The sequence below is a fragment of the Dermochelys coriacea genome, chromosome 4 (assembly GCF_009764565.3).
Source record: "Dermochelys coriacea isolate rDerCor1 chromosome 4, rDerCor1.pri.v4, whole genome shotgun sequence".
Lineage (NCBI taxonomy): Eukaryota > Metazoa > Chordata > Testudines > Dermochelyidae > Dermochelys > Dermochelys coriacea.
Genome location: NC_050071.1, coordinates 40,115,011 through 40,137,989, shown reverse-complemented (window position 1 = coordinate 40,137,989; position 22,979 = coordinate 40,115,011). Strand labels below are relative to the sequence as shown.

Here is a 22,979-nt window from a genome sequence, read left to right as displayed (position 1 = left end):
GAAAAGATGTAAGAGCAAAATTGACCTTGTTCATCTATTTCTGACACTCCTCAGACTCTCAGTGTGCATTTGAGAGTCTGAGAATGTTCTTATGTTAAAAAGTGGAAAGTTAGTCACAAGCTTAACTATAGAGAGACCAAAAGCTCTCCAATAGTGTATTCTTCCATAAATATGCAAATATGACACCATCATCTCTTACTTGACCTTGACACTGATATATTTTCATATATTTCTGTTTTCAGTATATGTTTCACAAATTCATGGTTTGATGTTTTTATGGTAATAGGCTGTAATTATATAAATGTTACAAATACTGTACAAAGTTGAGCCAGTTATTTGTGTCTTTGCCTGTAAATAAAGATTTGGCTGGGGGAGGGGAGGAAAGTGGAGACTAATGCAGGGTTTATAATCATGAACTTGTTTCATGTGGTTTTAATCAAACCTGGGATGTCTGGAATTAAGGGTCACCACCCTGCTAGGCACCTTGAGAGGAATTTCTGTTTCAAATAAGACTAGGACTGCTGCTGACATGAATGTGTCTCTGAAGTTATGTTCTGCTGGAAACCAGGCATAACAGTAAAAAAAAAAAAAAAAAAAAAAAAAAAGCTAGTATAAGGCTTTGAAGAAGGGAGGTTGTGGCATTTCATAGCATGTCTTATTACTAGCCCCACCAAAAAAAAATTTTTTACCTGACCCAAGCTCATTTTCCAAACACGTATATCATATACTATAAATTATTTTTCCAATTTGGATGTATAACAGATTGTAGCTGACTGATAGGTTACGGAGAACGTGTTTTTGTTCAATTTAAACTAGTCTAATCTAGAATTTGTAGGTTAGATTCCAAGGCCGGACAGGACCACTGAGATCATTTAGTCTGACCTGTATAGCACAGGCCATGAGATACAAGGATTGAGAATGAGATAAAAGGAATTAAAATAGAATATTCATTTGATAGGTAATAAAACCACTTTTAATAAAAGGGAGGTATATCAATGAGACAAAGTTGGGATGTAGATTTCAGCTTTCCAGCACTTTGTGGTAGTGATGGTGGTGCTGCTTGTATTGAGATTTTGGTTCGACAAATTATGGAAATAAGAGGTAGGGAACAGATTTTGTGTCTAAGATTCATGGTGTTTGGATCCAGAACTTTGCTTTTGGTTTCCTCTCAGAAAAATCACTTGAGAAAGCCAAAGCACAATGCAGTTATGACGGAGCAGAGATAACTGTTACCTATTGGGCTCATCACCACCAAAACACAGCCATTTATTTTATTTTGATTTTATTCCTTATAAATACTTATTTACATCAATTCATGTCTATATGATTATTATATGAGATGGTTTGTAGTTTGAGAGGAAAAGCAACACAAATCATACATTCATCTTGAAGATGTCAATATGACTTTGGACATTTAACTGGAATTTTGTGCTATTTTTCCAGCACTACTGTGCCATCTCATCAGATTGTGTGGAGTATCTGATTTGTTTTTTCAGGGGGTTGTACCACTAAGGCCTTGTAAAATGGGAGGTTAAGAGAATTTTAAACACAGAGGCCGCATTCTATAAACATTTAGGCATGTGCTTAACTTTAAGCATGGGAGTAGTCCCATTGAAATCAATGTTTTCAGGATCAAGGCCAGAAAGTGATCCATGCCTCATTGTTCTCAGCATTTCCATGGCATCACTTTGTTATTAAATAGATCTTATATAGCTGCTACTGAAAGTAGCACTGAAGTTTCTAAAATGTTGTAAGTCTCAGTCCCCTATGCCAGTGACAAGTGTTATTATTTAGCTGGTCCTACTGCTGAATCTAAGTGGTGCACATCAGCATGGAAAAATATGTAAAATTAAAAGAAAAAATATTGGACCCAATCCTCCCTCTATTGAAATCAATGGCAACATTCCCAAAGACTGAAATGGAAGCAGGATCAGAACATGAAACATGCTCAACCCATCTCCTTTTCTATTCTCACCTTTTCCATCTTCTTTCTATTTAAAGAGAACAATTTTTTTTCTGCTGCCACTATCCCAGTACTTCAGCGATCAAAAAAATGCCTTGTGTGCCTGCACTGCTGGTGCTTGTTTAGGACAATCTTTAATCAGATCTGTCACAGTCACATGGAAATGAACTGCCTGATGTGTTTTGCAGTATAAGCAGAGGACTGCAAGGAAAGTACAGACTTTGGCTATATTTGCTGCCAAAATCTGTACTGTTTTAAGATGAAAATCCCAAGTCCATAATATTTAGTTTGGGGTGGAAAGGAAATGGAGAGAAGATGGAAAAAAATCTTTCCAGTATATCTATTTATCATACTCATTTCATATAGTGGCAGAAGAATTTTACTGTCTGGTTTGAGTGATGATGTGGATTACATTGGTTAGTGCACAACAGGATATCCCCAAGGCTGACCAGCCCAGCCAATCAGAACTTGATTTTCACTTCATTCCAATTTGTGCATATGCAATATCTTTGAAAATCAGGCCATCTGCATCCCTACCCCAACCATATTCTGATCTGGAAGACAAATCTGCTATGTTTTGAAAATAAGCACAGCACACATCTAGCAGTGTTAAGGACATCAAGGGGGGGTACACTGCACTTCAACCTTAACAACAAACAGGACCAGTTCAGCCTTTTCTCCCAGCATTATAAAATGCAGCACAGTTTTTCCAAGCTGTTACTACTGTTTTCACATGTAGAACATGCATATTTTGCATAACCTTTTTTAAATGGCAGATGTTTGGCTGGTGGGTGAGTGGGAGGATGAGTGGATGGATGGCTAATACACACATTAATGCCATCCCATTATCTAAAGTAGTATACAGCATTATTCAGTGATAAAACTGTTAACACAATGTACTGGCCATAAAAATGACTACATGATAGTTATTTCAGAAGCCCTTCTTTTTTAGAAAAATATGATAAATACATTTTAGAAAAGCCGAAAGTTTACAAAAACAAAAGTCAGCATTTCTTCAAAGCTATCTCAAATATACAGACATGCCCTTGTCATGGAATCAAAACAGTTCTCCCCACACTTCCACCCCCTGGCTGGAGTAAACTTATTCAGCTGCATAAATGAAAAGAATGTCATGCTGAGTAGCTGTCCAGTTCTATGAAACAGGTAGATCTACTGTCATTATTGTTTATATCATCTTGTGCACACAGAATCTATAGGAAAGTGATTGTTACACTTAAGTTAGTGTTCTTACCAATTTGATAAGCCTCAGACTCTCACATAGAAATTTAGTTCCATATCATGTAATATGAGTACAGATTAGCTTTATTTGGCATTGTTTCTTTAATATAAAGAGTCTCTCAAACACTTTAAGCAGCTAATGGCTGAGGGAGAGAGAAATTAGAAAGGCAAGAGAAAAAAAGACATGTATTACAATACATTTGAAATGAGATGGAGAGTCTGTGAAATGCAGGAAGGCTATTCCAGATGGCAGGAGGAGCAAAGGGGAAGGCTCTAACATCAAAGTAACAGGAATTTATGGGAGGATATAGAAGAGGGTAGGGCCAGATAAGCAGGGGGGAAGTGTAGAAACACAAAGAAAGACCAAGAGTGGGAGGTAGACTGGGGCAAGTAGATGCAGGGCGCTTGAGTCCTGATATTATTGTGGAATCCAGCGGAATTGCTTGAGGACAAGGATGATGTGTTCTTGTTCCTTTTTATATGTGAGAAGGTAGGAGCAGCATTTTCCATGTGTTGGAATCTGCAGAGGTGGTATTTGGAGAGGAGGGAGTTAAACATAAGAAAAGGTGCAGGAATAGATGAGGATCTGAATAGAAGTAGAGTTCAGGAAGTGATATACTCAGGCACTATTTTAGAGGTGATGAAAGACAGGTCTGCAGACACAGAAGGTAGAGGAGCAGGTGGATAGTCTAGTATTATAAATATTTACCAAAAGGCTGTGTCTGACTATTAAGTTTAGATTTTAGGTTACAATATTGCAGTTATTCTAGCATGAGGCTACTTCACATGGGGTCTTAACTCCATTAAAACTCTCTTCAGCCTCTTCAATCTGCCATGACAAGCATACATTTGGGGCCAATTCCTTCGCTGGTGGTATCAATCAGCATAGCTCTGTTGAAGTCAATCAGCCATTCTGATTTACACCAGCAGAAAATCTGCCCATAGGTTCCTAAGAAGACTGACTGAATATAGACAGCCAGAGCTGCAAAATTTGGATCTGGATTTCAAATCCTCCAAAATCCACGAGTGTTTATAACCAGAGATTTGACTGGGACATTGCAGAGAGAGGAGCCAGATGCAGCATCCTGAACTGGATCAGGATTGGAATTCTGAATCCCTCGTTCTGACATTTTGGTTTGGGCCCCATCTTTAATTCTGAGGGAGCACACAACTGACCAGGCAAACTGATTGCTAGGTGCTGTTGTCACACAGGCTCTGTGTACCGTGTTCCGATACTTTTGTATCTGAAGTCATTATTGCAGTTACCCAACTTGTCTGAAACTAACCATGCTGTGTCTCTTGAACATTTGGATTTTGGTTGCCTTTTTAAGGAACGTATTAAAAGTGATATTTTGCAGATTTGGTCATATCATGGGTTAATTTTATCAGAGATGGACTAAACTGTCACTTGATATTTTTGCTGTTCGCAAGAATGGCTAATTGCCAGCTGCACTGGTCTGCTTTCCAAAAAAGGCATTCAAAAAAATCTTGTAAGCACTTTCGTTTTTTATTTCTCTATTTAAAAACCATTTTAAATAGTGGGAATAATTCTTTTACACAATTAGTTTTCAAGTTATCCCACTGATCACTATTTTTAAACACTGAGTTCAGGGGCTTGTTGTTTAGAAATGAACACAGACACAAATGAGGATGGAAGCTGTCCAGGAACATATTGCTTTGAGTTAGCAGATGTATCCTCAAATAGTTGGGTCTTCTAACCTTGTAAGAAGGAGTGCTAAGAGGGGAAGGGAATAGGAATGGGAGAGACTGAACTCCTCGATTTTAACTTGACCTCTCACAGACATTTGTTCTGCTCATGGAAAAAAATTAGAAAGAATATTGGTCCTCGCTATGAAAAAGCTTGAGAACTCTGTTCTACAGACACTTGCCTTTTGGAAATTTTCTGAAAGGAAGGAAAATATATGTACACATGCCAAAACATTTTTTCTGTAAACTGCCATTAGCATATTTTCTATTGCACTTCCATTGGCATATTTTTCGCTGAGAATAATTTTGTACTCCCTCCATATAACTTTTTATGAAAATGATTTGTTTGGTCTAATGTTTATAAGTGACAAAGTGGTTATTTTAGGACCTGAAGGTATTTTCTCAACACTCATTTGAAGGAACCACAGTACCAGTATATCAGGATACTTTTCAAGAAACAGTAATGGATGCTAGGATTTTCTCTGTGTAACATTATATTGGGTCCTCGATTAGTCAAAATGAGTGATGAATCATTTCAGCATATGCCACTTTCTTCTGTTTTCATTATCAAAATATTTTATGTCTCTCAAATGATACTTTGTGACAGAGTGCTGAGGCCTAACAGATGGGTCAGCACTCTGATCACTGAGGCCTCAATTAGTTTCCCTAACAATGGCTGATTGAGCAACTTGGGGGGAATTAGCAAATCAGATGGGGAAGCTGGAAGAGTTAAGTAGCTGATTGGCTCATCAGCTGACTAAATTGACAAAAGGTAGGAAGGAAATGTTAGAAGAGGGAGGATAGGACTAGCAGTGCCTAGACTGAAAGTGATTGCAAGGAAGGAAGGAAGGACCAACCAGCCAGCCAGGATGAATGTGGGCTGAAAGCAATAGGGTCATAGGTATTAGAATTGTTGTATTGCAAATTGTTGGTGGAGGGGACTTGAATAGCATGGGGTGGACAGTAAAAGAAGGGAATCTGAGTGGTTTCTGGTGTGACTCAGAGTGGGGAGACAATATGGTCTGTTACATACCTGCTTACAAGTTCCACTGTGATACAAAAGAGGTATGGATAGTATGTGTATATGTGTGCTTTATATATACCACAGCCACTGATCTGAAATGCAGTACTGTACCTCTTGGACTGCACTCAATTGTATAGATATCTATTTATTAAAAGGGATAAATTGCAATGGTGGTTATACATTTCAATCAAGTATTTGTTGACTGAGGAATGCATAAACTATTCCTTTGCAGATTAAACCCTATAAGTGACAGGACAACTAATCATTTCAAGATGCTTCCATTTAAATGGGGAAAGATCTCTAAATAAATAAAACAAATACTTCAACAATCACCTTCACACATTTGCAACTCAGCCAGCATTGATTTTTGAATGTGGAACAGTTGGGGTAGGTTCGTGGGGCCAAATTCAGCTCTAGTGAAACTAGCTATCTAAGAGGAATTTTAGACCATGAATTTTGTTAAATCATCAGACTGTCTTCTAGAACAATAGTTCTTACCATTGGGTGCATCCCAAAAGCAAGCTGTGAGGTCTCACCCCTCTGGAAGAGAGCAGCAAACCTTGTAGCTACTAGGAGCCAACAGGAGTCCATGGCAGAGGAGGGAAGGAATAGCTGGCTCCATCTTCTTCCTTCTCCTGCTACTCCTTCCTCCATCTCTCTTGGCAGAGATGGCTCTGTGCTATGTGGCAGTCTGCCACTGGATGAGGAATGGACAGTAATGACAAATGGACACAGGGGATCAGACCCAAACAGAGTGTAGCCCTATCCTGGTTGGGTGCTACCCACCTCTGACAGACATGAGAATTTGTCTTTTTCTTACACTTTGGCAACCCATGTCTAGCTTGTTATATCAATGAAGTCTCATTGAATTAAAATGAACTACCTCCTCTCTTCTCCCAACTCCTCAGCTGTCAGCTCTGGCACAGGCCTTCCAGGGACTGCAGATCCACCTTTAAAACCCTTTGGAATAGCACTTCCACTGCTATGGAGGTGGACACTGAGCACGCAAAGTAGGAGAAAGGAGAAGCTCCCCACACCTCACAACCCTACTCTCCCCAACAGCACCACTCCATTCCAACCCCCAGACACCAATCCCCCAACCACATAAGCTCTTCCTTCAGCAGAAGCACCAGTCTCCTCTCTCTTAAAACCATTCCCCACCCGCCACATATTTTTGAACTGCAACCTACAAAATGGACAAAAAAAAATATCCCAGGACTCAAATCCCTCAATTCTATGCATCCATAAAAGACTGTGGGATGTCATAGGTCGTGGATGGAACTCTTGGGGCATTTTGTGGATCCTAGACTCAAAAATGATCAAGAGTTTATGCTCTAGACCTGTGTCAGATATACTGTAGAAAGTGCAATCTTGACTTTGTTTGATCCCTGGGCTCCCAAAAATTAGAATATTTCTGAGCTTGATACAAACATACATGAGATTTGTTTGGTTAGAACATTCTGAGTATATCAAACCTGGTATGTGAAGGAATTTTGTTATTCCAATTTAGCCTTAAAGACAAATACAACTGCATCATATTGCAATTGTCCTCAGAATGATTCTAGTGTGTTAAAATAATGAAAATTCAAAATGTCCAACATTTTCCTGTAATCTTTGAAAGAGTGGGAAGCTGGGCGCAGGATGATTTTAACAGAATATTGTTCATTCCAGCTTTCTAAATGTGCACAGAGCAGGCTTGATCCAACTCCCATTGAAATCTGTAGAGTCCTTTCTACTTGACTTCAGGGTAAATTGGATCAAGCCCAGAGGGAACACTGGAGGGGAAAATTCCTTAATGCTAAATCAAAGAAAAACTATTTTTTTTGTAAATCATCCCACTGATGCTTTAGGAGACATTAATTGATCCACATGGCCAATATTAGATACATATGTTCACAACAAAATTAAAACATTGCAGCTGCTGAATATTTAATGATATAAATAGGTATGTCTTAAGATGTGATAAATATAGTAAACTTCTCCACAGTATATACGCACTGTGAAAAAGCAATTAAAAAACTTACAGATATACCTATCTTTTTGTGTGGGACTGAGAAGGAACATTTAAAATTATGAACTTTGTTTAAAACGAAGTAATTGCAAAATGTTTACAGAGTAGAGATTTGTTTTGATTGTACAGTGAGAAACTGACCAGTTATGACCCAACAGACTTATGCCATCAGTTCTTACTTCCTTGGGAGGTTCTTTAACTTTAATACAAAATGGTTTTTTTCAGTGTATTGTACTTCTTTCCAGATGGCTTCTACAGAGTCTTGGCAAACACACTCCAAGATAAGGATTTTTGCCCCTCTAATCTCTCACTTTAAATAGATATTTTTATCCAAGAGCTTTTATAAACCGTTTAGCAGATCTATAACTGGGCTCATTATCACAACCTCCTGGCCTATTGCATGCATATATTATCTGAACATTCAGGTATTTTAAGAGAGGAATATGTAAAAAACCATTGCTGTTCAGATTCAATGTACTGTACACAAACACCTCTTGGTTGAATGGAAATAAGCAAACAGCTAATGTCAAAGTTAGATAAATTCCACTTCTCAGCTGGCTGGCATGATGTACTTCAGATACAAGTTAGCATGCTCCCTCCCAATTCTGGGTATTGCACCTTAAAAAAAGAGAGAGAAGGTGGGTGAGGTAATATATTTTATTGCACCAACTTCTGTTGGTGAAAGAAACAAACTTGAAGCTTGTCTCTTGCTCAACAGAGCTTGGTCCAAAAAATATTACCTCACTCACCTTATAATTATATATATAATATATATAAATTAAAATATAGTACACACACACTTCCCATATGCATTCCTAATAGGGATAAACATGAGTCCTATTAGGACTCAATCTCATGATCCTTAGGGCCAAATTCTCCCTTTTCCCACTGAAGAATTAGAGTATTACTGGGGTTGCGCTAATGAAAATTAGAATTTGTCTCTGACTTTGCTAAGTATTCTGACCTGAGTTCAGACACAAAATTCTGTCCCAGTAAAATCTAATATAGTATCTGAAAAGCCAAGGAACCCTGTTCCCTTTTCATCACCTGTCTTCTTTCTGATCAGACTCTCATCTTGGATGACACACTGAAGTAAGCTGAAATATATGTTAATGTCTCTTTAGAGTCACACCATGCTATGCCAGCAGTTTCTGTAGTATAATACTGAGCTGTATTGAAGAGTTAAGAAGTTCTGCCCTGTGCCACTGTCCCAGCTGACCCTGATAGGCTGCCAATGGCCAGACAACAAAAATGGGGAAGCAATGTGATGCCATTTGGGAGACTTGGTCATATAGGCTTTGTTTATATTAGAGAATTTTAGGGAAAAAATCTTACCAAAGCTTCTACCACTATAGCTGCTCTGGTGATGCCTGAGGAAGCCCTACTGGAGAGGAAGTTCTGGTGACTGCTGATTAATTTTACCACCATGTCAATTAGCCAGCAGGTGTAAGGACCCACAGGTCTAGAACCCTGGGTTGCAGGTTCCTAAGAGACTGAGTGCTCTACACTACTGCTGGGGAGCCAGCCACAGCACTAGCTGACAATTACTGGATGGTTATGCATTGTAGGAAGTACTGCCTGAAGAGGCCAGAATGACAGAATGCTCCAGCTGCCTGATTGGTCCACACCAACTATTTATACCAGAAAGTGGGTCCCCTGAGCCCTCAGAGCAAAAATGCAGACTCTGGTTTGTTACTGATATAGACCTTGTCTTTTGATCTGCCTTTGACCCTGGTGGAGCTTGATGTTGGTAACAGTTTCCTGACTCAACTTGGTAACTAATCTCGACTCCTCCCTTTGACCCCAGCCCAGCGGACATTATTGGCTTGACTGCCTATGCCCTGGCTATTACAGCAGGCGAGAAATCTGCTGGGGAGAAAATGACAAATGTATTTTAATGTAGCACTTGTTTGATACAGCATGCTGGTTTGTATGGTTTATGTAATTTAGAATGAAATTACTTTGTTTCTGTAGAAAAAGAAAAGATTGGAATTTGACCCATCCTGTTTAGGTTTTGTAGGGGTTCCAAGGAAGCTAAAGTGTATGAAGTACAGAAAAAGTGTTGCAATATCTAGGCAGAGCTGAGTGAGCTATTTTGTTCCTGAATATATTGTATTTGTATTTTTTTCTTCTCTTTTGGAACTTAATGCTTTATACTGCCAGCTATAGAATCCCAACACTAACTCTGACAGAGCAGAGCAATGCAATGAGAATTTGCCTGTGAGCATACATGCTGAAACTAGGAGTCCTGGGGGTGCAGCAGCACCCCCTGACTTGACGTGGTTTCCATTATATGCAGGGTTTACACTTTGGTTCACTGACTCTCAGCACCCCCACAATACAAATTGTTCCAGCTGCCCTGCCTGTCAGAATAGAATTTTGGTAAGTAAAACTAAGACTAGAGTTAAAGTTAGATCAGTTTTGTCTTAGAGAAAAATTATAATCTATAAAATTTTCTTCTTTAAAATTTACCACCGTCATGCTCAATACAGAATCTAATCTGGCTCTATCTTATTAAAATCCTATCTGAACTCTCTATTCTGTAGCTGTGCTCTGCAAATGAGTCATACCATAACAATTCCCACTTTGTAGCCAGTTCTCCAGAGAAGCAGAAGAAAAAAGAAACAACTTCCTTTTATGGGAATTAGACCTGTTTGTAGTGATAAAACTCTTTCCATTTCTATTTGAAGACATTCTCCATAACCCAAGACTTGATAGTTATAAAAACACTACCTACTTTATTTGGATTACAAAAACATGCATAACTATAGTTCTTTGTTTAATATGTTGCTTTAAAGTGTATGTACATACATGCATAGATACTGTACAAGTTACACATGTGAAATTTCAAGAGAACACCTTGTTTAGTGCATTTATCAACATCACAGCTTGGAAGTTTTGTTTAATTTTATTTTATTCAGTGTTTTAAACAAGCAATCTGTATGGTGTAGTGAAAATTGTTTAATAATATGTGGCCACCAGTTAAAGCACCGCAGCAATGGCTATTAAAGGATTAACTTCTGGCAAAAGTTATCACACCATAGTATCTCAGATACCACAGCAGTTTCCAGTCCTTGGCATGGAGGGAAGTTACTGTGTTATTTCATACTACTGTGTGGTAACTTTCTGACAGTTATTGTGATGGAGACCACAGTGTATCACAATAGATGTAATTTTAACTTCTCACCATATAAGTGTAGTATGTATTTAATTGGGTTAATGTGCCTCTATGTTCATCGCTAACTGCGATTATTTCAAACTGTTCAAACTCAGGAATGGAGGTTGTTCGTAACTCTGAACAAAACATTATGGTTGTTCTTTCAAAAGTTTACAACTGAACATTGACTTAATACAGCTTTGAAACTACTATGCAGAAGAAAAATGCTGCTTTTGCCTTTTTTTAGTAGTTTACATTTAACACAGTACTGTACTTTATTTGCATTTTTTTTTGTTGCGGTGGGTTGTGTCTCTGCCGCTGCCTGATTGCGTACTTGTGGTTCCAAATGAGGTGATGGTTGACTGGTCAGTTCATAACTCTGGTGTTTGTAACTACTGTACTTATAACTTTGCTACTAATAAATAATATTCTGCTTTCCTAACTTTGCCTAAGCAATACCATATAGGGGTGGACTTAGCCATTAAAAATATGTTGCTTTCTTATAGGAAATCCATTGCAGGAGCTGAGTGCTTTGCAACATTAATGAATCTGAGAAGTAGGAAACTATTTTCTCCATTTTCAGATGGGGGAATTGAGGGGCAGAAGGTTAAAATGCCTTATTGTGCAATAGAACCCCTGATAGCACAGGACTAGGTTTAACGACAACATTATCTTTTCCATCGTGCAATTATTTTTAATGAAATTGTATTCCAGTAATGCCTAGAGGCTCCAGATGGGATCAGGACACCCTGGTACCACACCCTCTGGGTGCAAATGGGAATTGAAGGGCACCCTGGTTCCTCTTCCCCTGAAGAGAAGAGCAGGTGTTGCAAAGCTCATTGGCTCCTCTCCTGCATGGGGTGAGGTTATATGTGCTGTATCCCTCTACACCATTGCCCCTTAACCCTCATTGATCTTACCCACTTTCGTATTATAAAATGGGGTAGAAAATGGCCATGGGGTGTGGAAACATAGTGAGAGTCTGGACAAGGAGAGGGAATGGATTTGGAGGACAGTGGAGTTTAGGTAAGCGATTAAGACAGTGAGGGGCAAGAAGAAGAGACTGCTTTGTACATCTTTCCATCCTTCACCCACTCCTGCATCCTTTCTTGCCCCAAAACAATGTTTCCTCTCACAAATTTAGAAAAAAAATCTTACTGTCAACACCATGCACTAGAGCTGGTTGAAAAATTTCTGTCAAATGTTTCCAGGGAAAATTGGGTTTTTAACTAAACAATTTTTTTCACAAAATGTGTCTGCTTTCCATGAAGAGTTTCAACTTCTTTGCCGAAAAAGAAAACCCTGAAACATTTCTGGTGTTTTGCCAAAAACTTTTTGTATTAAAAAGTCATTTTTTTCCAGAGAAAATGAACTTTGGGTTTGTCTAAACACTTAGTTCATGGCAAGCTGGGATTTGCATCTACCCTTCACTCTCCTGCCGTGGACCAACTATCCATGTGGACCCTGCTCATATGCATTAACAGTTCATTAATGTGCTTTGATTCAGTCCAGTTTCAAAAATAGATCAAAGCACATTAGCAAACTGTTAATGTGCATGAACAGGGTTCACATAGTTAGTCTGTGGCTTGTGGAAGATATTCAGACCGCAGTGTGCTGTGAACGACCTATATGTGGAGATAAGACCCTTGTTTCATTTTTATTGTAAGTTTTTGCAGGGGGCAAAAAACATCTTGTGATGAGCTGTACCGTTCAGTGACCAAAAAATACTGCTCCCCACTACACACTGACCAATTAGTATCCTGCCTACTAGGCTTATCTATTAGTACTGCCTCACCACATACAAGCCAATTAATTCTGCCTTCCCACACTACATACCAGCCACTTCATTTTATACCTTTCCCCCCCCCCCCGTTACTTTTTGGCCCCATCACACACAGACCAGTTAATTTGGCTTTGCTCTCACCTATTAATTCAGTTTCTCCCCCACCCATGCACGCATTTCTCATCAGAGCCCCTCACCTCATTTTAATTCCTCTGCCCTCCTCTTTTCCCAAAAGCCTCCTCACATACTTTCCCAGGCCAGGAATGGAAAAGGCTGGTGGCGTCAATATTGCCCTATCCCAGCCTTGGGGATTTCTTGACCCTCCTTCCCACCTGCTGGACCGGTGTTGTTGAGGGGTTAGCTCCAAAACCTTAGAAGCCAGGACATGGGACCCCTTCCATAAAGCCTGCTAGAGCATCCCAGGCAGGATCTTCCTCAAGGGCCCAGCGCGTTGTTGACTATGGGTTTTCCTTAGAGAGGGAGGGAACAGTTGGGATGACAGGCTTTTCACAGGAGTGGAGGGAGTAGAATAGAGAGGAGAATCAGCTATGAGTTGCTGGGTTCTTTCTACTCCCTCTATTTCTGTGAAAAATATTTCTGCTTAGCTCTGCTCCAGTCCTGCCTTCCCCACTCCTCTAAGAAGCTAACTATCATTTCAGGGTAGGAGGAAGAGACAGTAAGATGAGCCAATACCCCTTTCCTAGGAGCAGAGGTTGGAGATAAGGGAGCAGAAAGTGCTAGCAACTCAGGGTTGGATCTACTTTCCCTTCCTCCTTCCCTCCTGTGGAAAAAAACATGTGTTGGCCCAGATACCAGGCTCTCCCTCCTCTCATCTATCTGTTTGGCTGTCCTGTCCAAGGAGGTGAGAAAATGTGGACAGGCAATGTGGCACTGGTGTTAGGGCTTGTGCCTTTAAGGACAGTGAATCTGAGTAGAGTACTGGGAAGCTTTTATTGTGCACAGCCAGCTGAAGTCAGACACACAATAAAGCAGAGTTCTTGCTCTCTTGCAGCACCTTAAGAACTGAGTAGGGATTTTCCCCACAGACCTATAAAGTCAGAAAACTAGTCTACGGAAAACTGATAGTATTGGAAGTTTTGTTCTTTTGTCTGCCCATAGTGATGGTGAAGAGTGCAACAACAGTATTGCCAACCCTAAGCATTTGAAAACCATGGACCGGGCCCTGAAAAGTCATGAAACTGCCTTTAAAAAGATATTTAAAAACTAATACATTTTGGGGTTCTTTTTCTTTGCCACCTCGTATAGCATCACATGGAGTTCACACTTTCAAGTTTTTCTCGGCTACTAGGAGGACTAGAAACTTACTGTTTTTTTAAAATGAGAGCTGCAATTTGCAGATAACCTGATTCCAGTAGCTGTGGCTTTAAAGAAAATTGCAAATACCACAATATTCACGATAAAACCACAAGAGTTGCAATACTACAATGCTACATTCAAGCTTTCTTAACACCTGGTTCTTGTAGTGAAAAACAGGATTTTATCTTGATATTAATTTTAATCCTATAATGGGGGTATTTATGCATATATATTTAAATATTTTATTGTACATTCTATTTAAAGATGATCTGTAATAAGGATTGATAGAAGAAACTCTGTTACAAACTTACTAAAAATTTAATTAAACATGAACTGGTGGTTCTTTAATACTACAGAACTAAAGATGGATTTTTCAAGTAATATTCCCACCAATCTAGCAACAAACCACTGGCACTATTGGTTAATTGAGAGGTTGAGGTAACACAATTCTTTGTAACATGGATTTATATTACCAAAGGAGCTACAGTAGAGTTCTATATAATTAAAGTAAATTAATCAAAACATCAGGGGGAACGTTGTTGAATTACAAAGGTTACACTAGTCACAAAGTTTAAAAGTTGAATTTATAAGCAAATCCAGGGAGCTATGTCATTTTGGGAAAAAGCCAAAAAAAAAATTAGTTTAGCCATTTTTAACAACTCTTACATTAGTTCCAGAATGTGAGAATCTGAAGTATTTTTTTCGATTAGTAACTTGACAGGGTTTTATTTAGTTACCTTCCTCCCATAATAATTTCCATACAGTTATATGGTTCCATTACTCCTGAATGATTCCAAAGTGCTTTACTGACTGGGCCAGATTCGGTCCTGGATTTCACAGTGCTGTGCTAGAGGCGTATACACAGCCCCTATATGTAGGCACCACTTCACACACTATTGAAATGCAGCCACTCTAACTGCAGCACTGTAAAACATGGTTTGTAGGAGATAAACTTAAACAATAGGGAGAATTTAATGTAGTTGCAAAGTTGGCATTTGGCTGGGACACAAAGATTAATAGCCCAACCATTGCAAAAATAAATAAATAAAAGCAAATGACCAAGAATAGTCAGGACATCAGTTTTATATTTCACCTGAAATATAGCACCTCTAGCAGCGCAGTTCTTTCTGGCACCATGTGGGGACACTGGGTCAGTACTAACTCAGCAGAAACAGTGCCACCTACTGTATGAATAACATTAATTTCTGCAGCACTTCAGCTTTCCCATGGCAGAGAGACCTTGCAATGCTTACGAGATCACAAAGTGATATGGTTTAAGGTAGTTGCATAGTTGCCAGTTTTAGGAGTATAACACAATGCATCTTTATGAAAACATAGTACTAAATGAAATGAGGTTTTACTCCTCATTGCATCCCATGGTGGACAATAGCCCATCCCTATAGATACTACAACAATGGGATGGATGGGACAAACAATACAGCATGGCAGGCAACCACGGGCCTTCATTTGGGCTGATTGTTGCTTAGAATCAAAACCTGTGTCTACTTTCATTTTGCTTGGCACTACTCACAGGGGATGCCATGAGAAAGCGGTCATCCCTACTGTGTCTACTGCCACATCCTCTCAGAGTCACAGCAACTCTGAGGTACAGAGACAAGCACACTGATGAAGTTCAGAAGCCCTAATTTACATCCACCTGTTTGTAACCTGGGAGGCAGTTTCTGGACTAGGTTTAACAGGCTGCTGTCAGGAACTCCCAAAGTGCTGCCACAAAACAGAAATTTGTCTTAGTCCAGTCCTCAGAGTGTAACTGTGGAGCAGCAAAGCAGATGGTCAAACAGGTGTAGGAATGCACAATGAAAAGACTGGGGAGAGTGGACTGCAACACCTTGCTGCCCTTGTTCAGCGATCTAACTGCTGCATCAATCTAGATATCAACTTGTAATGGATACAAAAGATGTCTCCATCATTTACCAACAGTATTGTCACAGCTAACAAATGCTCAGACTTAGCCACTCCCCTAATCTCTCCTTCTCAGAAAAGAGGTGGTTTACCAGAGTACTTTGGAGGTAGTGTGAAAGTTACTTTCCCACACCTTCTGTAACTGGACCTGAGCATGTACAAACGACCTCATTTTAAAAAACAAAAACAAAAAGATAATACTACACCATGTCATGTTGTTTTTTTTACAACACTTAGGAAAACATAGAAGACAAAGAAGCAGTCAGTCACTCTTAGAAGTCAGACTCCACAGGGCCTTTCCAAAGTTATGACTAAATTATGCCTTCCTTACAGGATTAGGCTCTTGGGTGGGTAATTGGATAATTCAGGCTACTAATGGGACAAAGTTTTGTGAGCCATTTAGGCCCAGATCCTCCAAGGTAGTTAGATGCCTAACTTCCTTAAACACTCCTCTGAATTTTTGTTGTTATGGAATCATCACTGACTTTTATATATTTATGGATGTCAAATATTTGACATCTGCTATAAGATAACTACATCTCTGAAGGGTAATATGCTGTTCATAGTTGGCTCAGGTTTCATTGTTGCATCATAACCATAACATCCAGTAACCTCCCTTTGTTCCTATCATACATATATTTTTCTAACTGGAGAAAATATGCCAAGAAACTCTTCTGGTGAAGTTCCATTGACTTCAGGGGCGATACATAGGGGAGAGAGATGCCCCATTGCATCTAGTCTTACTATAATAAATAAACACTGGAATTTTAAATGTTCAGCTTGTGTTCATAATTTTGGTATGAAAGAAAAGAGAGCAATAGAAATAGAAGGAAGGAAGAACATGTAGAAATGCTACAGGGAATAAATTTGTATATTGTTCAAATCATACTCCAGCTGCAAAAGTGATAACTAGTCTAAAGCATTTTCTAAAATTAACAAAAGCAAAATATTGAACATGATGATGACAAACATCTGGAATATATAAGATGACATGAAATAACTACCATTTTACAGATTTAATTTAATAACTCACACGGTTCAAACAGATTAGCCTATCCCCCTAAAATACCTACTTGCCATTCAAAATACTTCACCCCTGTAGCAAGCTTTTGGCATATATAGCAGGGGTGGAGAAACTTACTGACTCTCTGAGCTGCATATGGCAATCTTCAGACGTTTGAGAGCTGGGGCATACTTGCTGCAGCTTGGGACTTCAGCACCGTGGGAGGCGCTGGCTGGGGTTTGGGGTTCAGCCTGCTCCTGCTGAAGCCCCAAGCCCCAGCAGGAATGCCTTACAGGGCTGAAGCCCTGATACCCCCCTTCCTGCTTGGCAGAAACCCCTGCCCACCACCCCACTGTGAGGCGGAGGTCCCGAGCTCCCCCCAGTCTGGTAGGTGGAGAATGGGGGAGGTCTGGGGGGAATCCACGAGCCGCACTTTAAAGTGTAAAAGAGTTGCATTTGCCTCGCAAGCCATGGTTTGGCCACCCCTGATATTTAGTTATATTAATATAAAAGATGGACTTTCCTTTTCATTTGGTGTTTCTATTATTGTTTTGATTATTTTGTAGACTCTTCAGCTATTGTTGCAGCCATTGAGTTAAAGAAACTTCACTATGGACAGTTTCCAAAATAGTGCTAGATCCTCACAGTTTATTTTAAGAGCAAGCATAGCTTGCCTACATAAGAAAACAGAACATTTTAGTTTCTACAGAGTTAAAAGGAGCAATTTACAAATACTTGTGCTCATGGAGATTAAGGAAGTGGCAGCTATAAAAACAAAAATCATCAGTGTAATATTTCCCGCTAGATCTGCACCCACTCCCAGAGTAAGGTCAAATACAAGCTCAAAGAAATGAGATACAAAGAGAACAGGAAATGGAATTCACTCCATCTATTCCTTCACTCACATACACTGTGCCTTTTTCAGAAGCCCTTAGTGAAAAGAAAAATAATCCAGAGGAAGTGTCTGACATTGACATCACATTAGTCATGGAGGATAATATCAGAATGAGTGTCTGCTGTGATCTGTGACATAGTGGGTCCCAGCACTAGGCATCTTTTGAAGGGATTGAGCTAAGATTAAGAACAGGAAATCATGCACAGGAACAAAACCAACAAATACAAAAATACTCACGTGGATAGTATTGAATTAGTTCATGAAAATATTGGTCAAATTCTGCTGCAGGATGCATGTGAACCATACCACTTGAAGTCAATGGTTATTGCATGTGCTTTTTTGGCTCTACTTCAGGTTATCTTTTTAAAGACACAGCTATTTGTCCTACACAGCTCAAAATTCCATTATGGTAAGTTATCGTTTAAAGAATTGGTGTCACTGATGATAATAATAACGAAGTCATTTTGTGACTGAGAGCACTGTGAGCAACAAAACAGGAATGTCATCTAATGTGCTGCTTTTCTTCCCCTGAAAAAAAGACAATCTGACTCATGTTGTCTAAGATAATGGCTATGTCTTTGCTGGCCGCACTTTAACTGATCTAATTCTGGGAGGAAGGGCCATTTTGACATTTTGTGTTGTAGCAACTGTGAGTACCCTCTCAAGTTTCCCTAGGAATTACTCATGTTAAGAACTGGATAGCCTTTAAAAAGTCACAAATCATTGCTTTTATACACAAAAATAAATTAAAATGAAAAGTCAGAGCTCAGTTTCCCTTTCTCCATTATTTTGCCCTGAAACTTATCTTTCTATTAAAAACCTGGATATGTTCATTAATAAAGTAGCTATGTGTAACTAGGGAATTCTTCTCTACAGCTTGTGTCTCCCACTTATACTCAACCCTCTTTGACCTCAGTTCTCTAATCCTTATTGAACAGTCTTCTTATAGTTGCTCTACAGAATTAACGTGATTCATACTATTTCAGTGTGAGTGTGACTTAAGGCACAAACCCATACAAAAAACATCCCTTCAAGCACGCATGGGAAGTCAGGAGAAGCCCCAGCCGTTTTGTCGGCCGGATGGAAAATGTTTTCAGCTTCCCTCCCTTCCTCACTTTAGCAGTGGATCAACCTCTCCCCCATCCCAAAATGGCTGGCCAATCAGCAGAGCCGTATAACAGTTTGGTGCTCCCTGGAAGCTGGCGCCTGAGGGTCTACCCTAGGACCAGTCTTTTGGGAAGTACATCTGTGTCACTGAATCAAAGGGAAATTATGTTGCTTTTCAAATCTATTTTTCTTGTTCCATTTTTCCATTCAGGAACCCAGGAATCTGTATAGAGAATAATCCCTACGTCTGACCCTTCTGAAGGCATGAAAGATTCTGAACCCAGTGGGACCAGCATGGTTCTGCTAAACAGGCAGTTGGCTGCAGGAAGTCACTACAGGGAGTCGCACCTCCATTATAATACTGATCTTCCAAGACCTACTGCAAAAGCATTTTAAGGTATTGGGGCATGGATCTGTGATAGTGCTGCCACAGGGGTAAAAGAGGACACAGTAGTGGAGTGACCTGGATGGGAGAAGGGAGCATCCATCCTCTCTCACACACACAGTTCATTTACACAGGCTGTATAATGGCAAATGGATTTCACCTTGGACATTCCCTAGAGTGGTCTAACCCTTAGCAAGGCATGCATGCAAATAGGTCTCACTTCTGACCAGTGATGCTCCTAAAGGCTTTGACAGCAGGATCTTTACTATGAACTGGTTCTGAGGGCTGGTCAGCACACAGTTTATGTACTGCTTTAACTGTGTCAATCTGAAACCACTTTAGTGGAACAGTCTGCCAGTGTGGACACAGTTATACCAAGTATAGACCCCTTTCTTCCACAGCCACTAAGGGGTTAATAGGTACGCTTGCTATCTCCTCAGCTACAGCTAATTGCTGGGCCAGCAACAGCTGGGAGATAAGAAGGCTGCAGCTCAAAGGAGAGGATGGTTCCTAGAAAGACTACTGAGAGGAGAAGTTGAGTCTGGAAAAAGCCTATAAGAGAGGGGAAGTGGGCAGCAGCAAGGGACTGGGAGGAACTGGTCCTCGCTGCTTAATACAGGGTTCCTGGGCTGGAATCCAGAGGGGTGTGTGGATGGGAGGGTCTGAGTTCTCCAACCATCCCCAGCAAAGTGGTCAGGACTCTCTTGCAGGCTGGGATTATTTACCCATTCCTAGGGACATAGGACTTCTGGTCTATTGGACTGATTGTTTATTGCCCTGCAAGGCATTGTAACAAACCAGCTACAGTCATAAGGAGAATCCATCTGGCACAGAGCTAGATGAGTGGTGGAGTAGGAAAACTGAGGCAAAGTCACCATGCTACCTTGCAAAGCCATAGAAGGGGCGGGTGCTGGCTGGCTGGCAAAGTCACACTGGGCATACTATCGTAAAGATACTTGTGATAAAACATCTAAACCAGTATAAAGCATCTTTGTACTGGTATGATTGTGTCCACACTAGGCTTTCAATTTTACCTACCCTTTTTCAGATATCATCAGTTTCCACTCCTCCTGGTTGAAGACCATACTTAGTTCTTGGATACACATTGTACAACTCTGGTAGGAGTCAATGGAAATTCCTTGGACATATCCAAGGACAGAATTTGGCCTTTAGTGACTAATGCTTTTTAGTGAATCTACATATTTACCCGGTGACACTCTTCATGTATCTTGGCTTCTTTTTTCCCCCCGCCACCTCTTCTCACCCTCTGCCCTTCCGACTGGGTGCAGAGCAACCTGAAGTGAGGCTATAAAGCTACTTCATATCAAATAGCAGAGGGGGCTAATTGTGTAGCAAACTGTTCCCCTCTCTTACACAGACAGCAGCATTGCACAAAAGTATTTCAGAAGCTAGTAGGACCAGAAATCTCAGAGAAGTCTGTTCATGGGAGATTTCTACCACATTTTGTAGCTTCAAGAACTTTGCTATACTTATCTAAACCCTGTTTTTAGACACTGTGCTGCATCCAGTGGGGTTGCTGAACTCCCATTGAACACGGGAGAGGCTATTGTTACCTTGCAGGATCAGCCTCATTTTGGAGGTTCACTTTTCACTTGTTAGAAACCTATTAGCAGAAGCTTTAACATTTTTTAGCAAGTGAATGAGCAGCAGCAAGCTACATGGGACAGTGTCAATAGGTGACCTGTTCTGAGCAGTTTGCAGAAATGTAGCCATGACTCTGACATAGGGAGAGGATGTACACCAGAGACGGTTCCTCCTGTTTTGAAAAATGCACAATATTGTAGCAGTTTCCTTTCCAGCTTTGATTGGCGCACACAAGTGCATGAAAATGAAGTGAAGGGGGGAAGCTACACAGATCATTTTCAACCCTCAAATGCTTTAAGGGGTTCAAGGTTTGGGATAAATTTCAGGTTGGTTCCTATCTTATGTAAATTGGTTTACTCACTCTTGGTCTGGAATGCCTGGAAAGAAAGTATTTGTCACTTGGACCTCTAGCTTCTTCCCCACCCTTTTCAATTTCAACTAAGATTTTCCCAAAATGTGGCTCAACTGCTGTTCCTTCATTTTCGTTGCATGGTCCAGAAGCTGATGAACCATGCTTGCTCTTAATTGTTCTTCAAAGCTGATTAAGGAGGAATCCAAAGGGCCCAAGTTCAAGTCTGATTTGAACAGTTCGCCGCGGCTCTAATTTTAATTTCAATCAATAACACCAAGTGTGAGTCTGTTAATTCTGATCAATGCAACTTTTTCCAGGACAGCTATGCTAATCATCAGTTGAAGAAAACAACAACTGAGTGACACACAAGAGTTGTACCATTTTGCCACCATTATTTCAGTGAATGCATTTGAATGCTTCATTTAGTCATGTAATGACATTTAAAAAAAAAAAGACAGGCCACAAGGATGATCTTCCCAGACCTAATTATTAACTCCTTTGCCTTGTTCTCTCCAGTGTAGTATAAAAGCACCCAGTGTCCTCTCATATTAGTTTAATTTAGATTCACTAGGTTGCTTTTCACAATTGCTGTACAGTTTACTAGAGGAAACTCCTAACTGTGACTGTTTGAAACTCCCCCCGCTAAATAATACAAGTTTGTAAATCACATCATTGTTTGAGTCACAAATGATCCCATGAACTCAGAAAGCTTCTGGTAAAGTTAGTCTGATGACCCTGAAAAATAGAAGACTCTGATAACTTTGTCACAATCTAGAGCCTGATGCTATCATCACTGAAGTCAATGGAAAGATTCAAGATGTTCCAAGCAGAAACAGGCCCAAACTGTAAAATTCAGATGATTTAAAAAAAAATAAAAATTGGGGGGCATTCATTCCAGGATTTTTGTTTCTATTCTGATCTGGGTCTAGTTTAGAAATGGTAGTGACAGGCACTATCTAAAACAGGGGTGGGCAAACTTTTTGGCCCAAGGGCCACATCGGGGTTACAAAACTGTATGGAAGGCTGGGTAGGGAAGGCTGTGCCTCCCCAAACAGCCTGGCCCCTGCCCCCATCTGCCCCCTGACTGCCCCCCTCAGAACACCTGACCAATCTAACCCCCCCACTCCCTGTCCCCTGACCGCCCCCTCCCGGGACCTCCTGCGACCCCACCCCCATTCAACCCCCCGCTGCTTCCTGTCCTCTGACTGCCCCAATCCCTATCCATACCCCCCCCGATAGGACCCCAGGGACCCCACCCCTATCCAACCACCCCTGCTCCCTGTTCCCTGACCGCCCCCCCCGAACCTCTGCCCCATCCAACTGCCCCCCTTCTCCCCGCCCTTTACCATGCTACTCAAAGCAGCAGGAGCTTGCAGCCACACCACCTGGTCAGAGCCAGCCACACCACCGTGCTGCCCAGCAGGAGTGACGGGCCAGAGCACTGGCAGCACAGCGAGCTGAGGCTGCGGGAGAGAGGGGACAGCAGGGGAGGGACTGAGGGCTAACCT

The 22,979-nt window shown here is 40.5% G+C and overlaps 1 protein-coding gene across 2 annotated transcripts in view; it reads right to left on the bottom strand.

Moving 5' to 3' along the window:
- The window catches only part of SYNPO2 (synaptopodin 2), a 123,449-nt gene that overhangs the window by 88,479 nt on the left and 11,991 nt on the right, over positions 1-22,979 (bottom strand). The window contains exon 1 of one of the 2 annotated variants that reach the window (XM_038399217.2): positions 6,432-6,635. The exons of the other annotated variant lie outside the window; for it this stretch is intronic. Within the exon in view, the coding sequence (XP_038255145.1) occupies positions 6,432-6,587 (156 nt within the window). The 5' untranslated portion in view covers positions 6,588-6,635. Of the gene's footprint in view, positions 1-6,431; positions 6,636-22,979 lie in introns of those variants that run through there. 2 annotated transcript variants of the gene reach the window in all.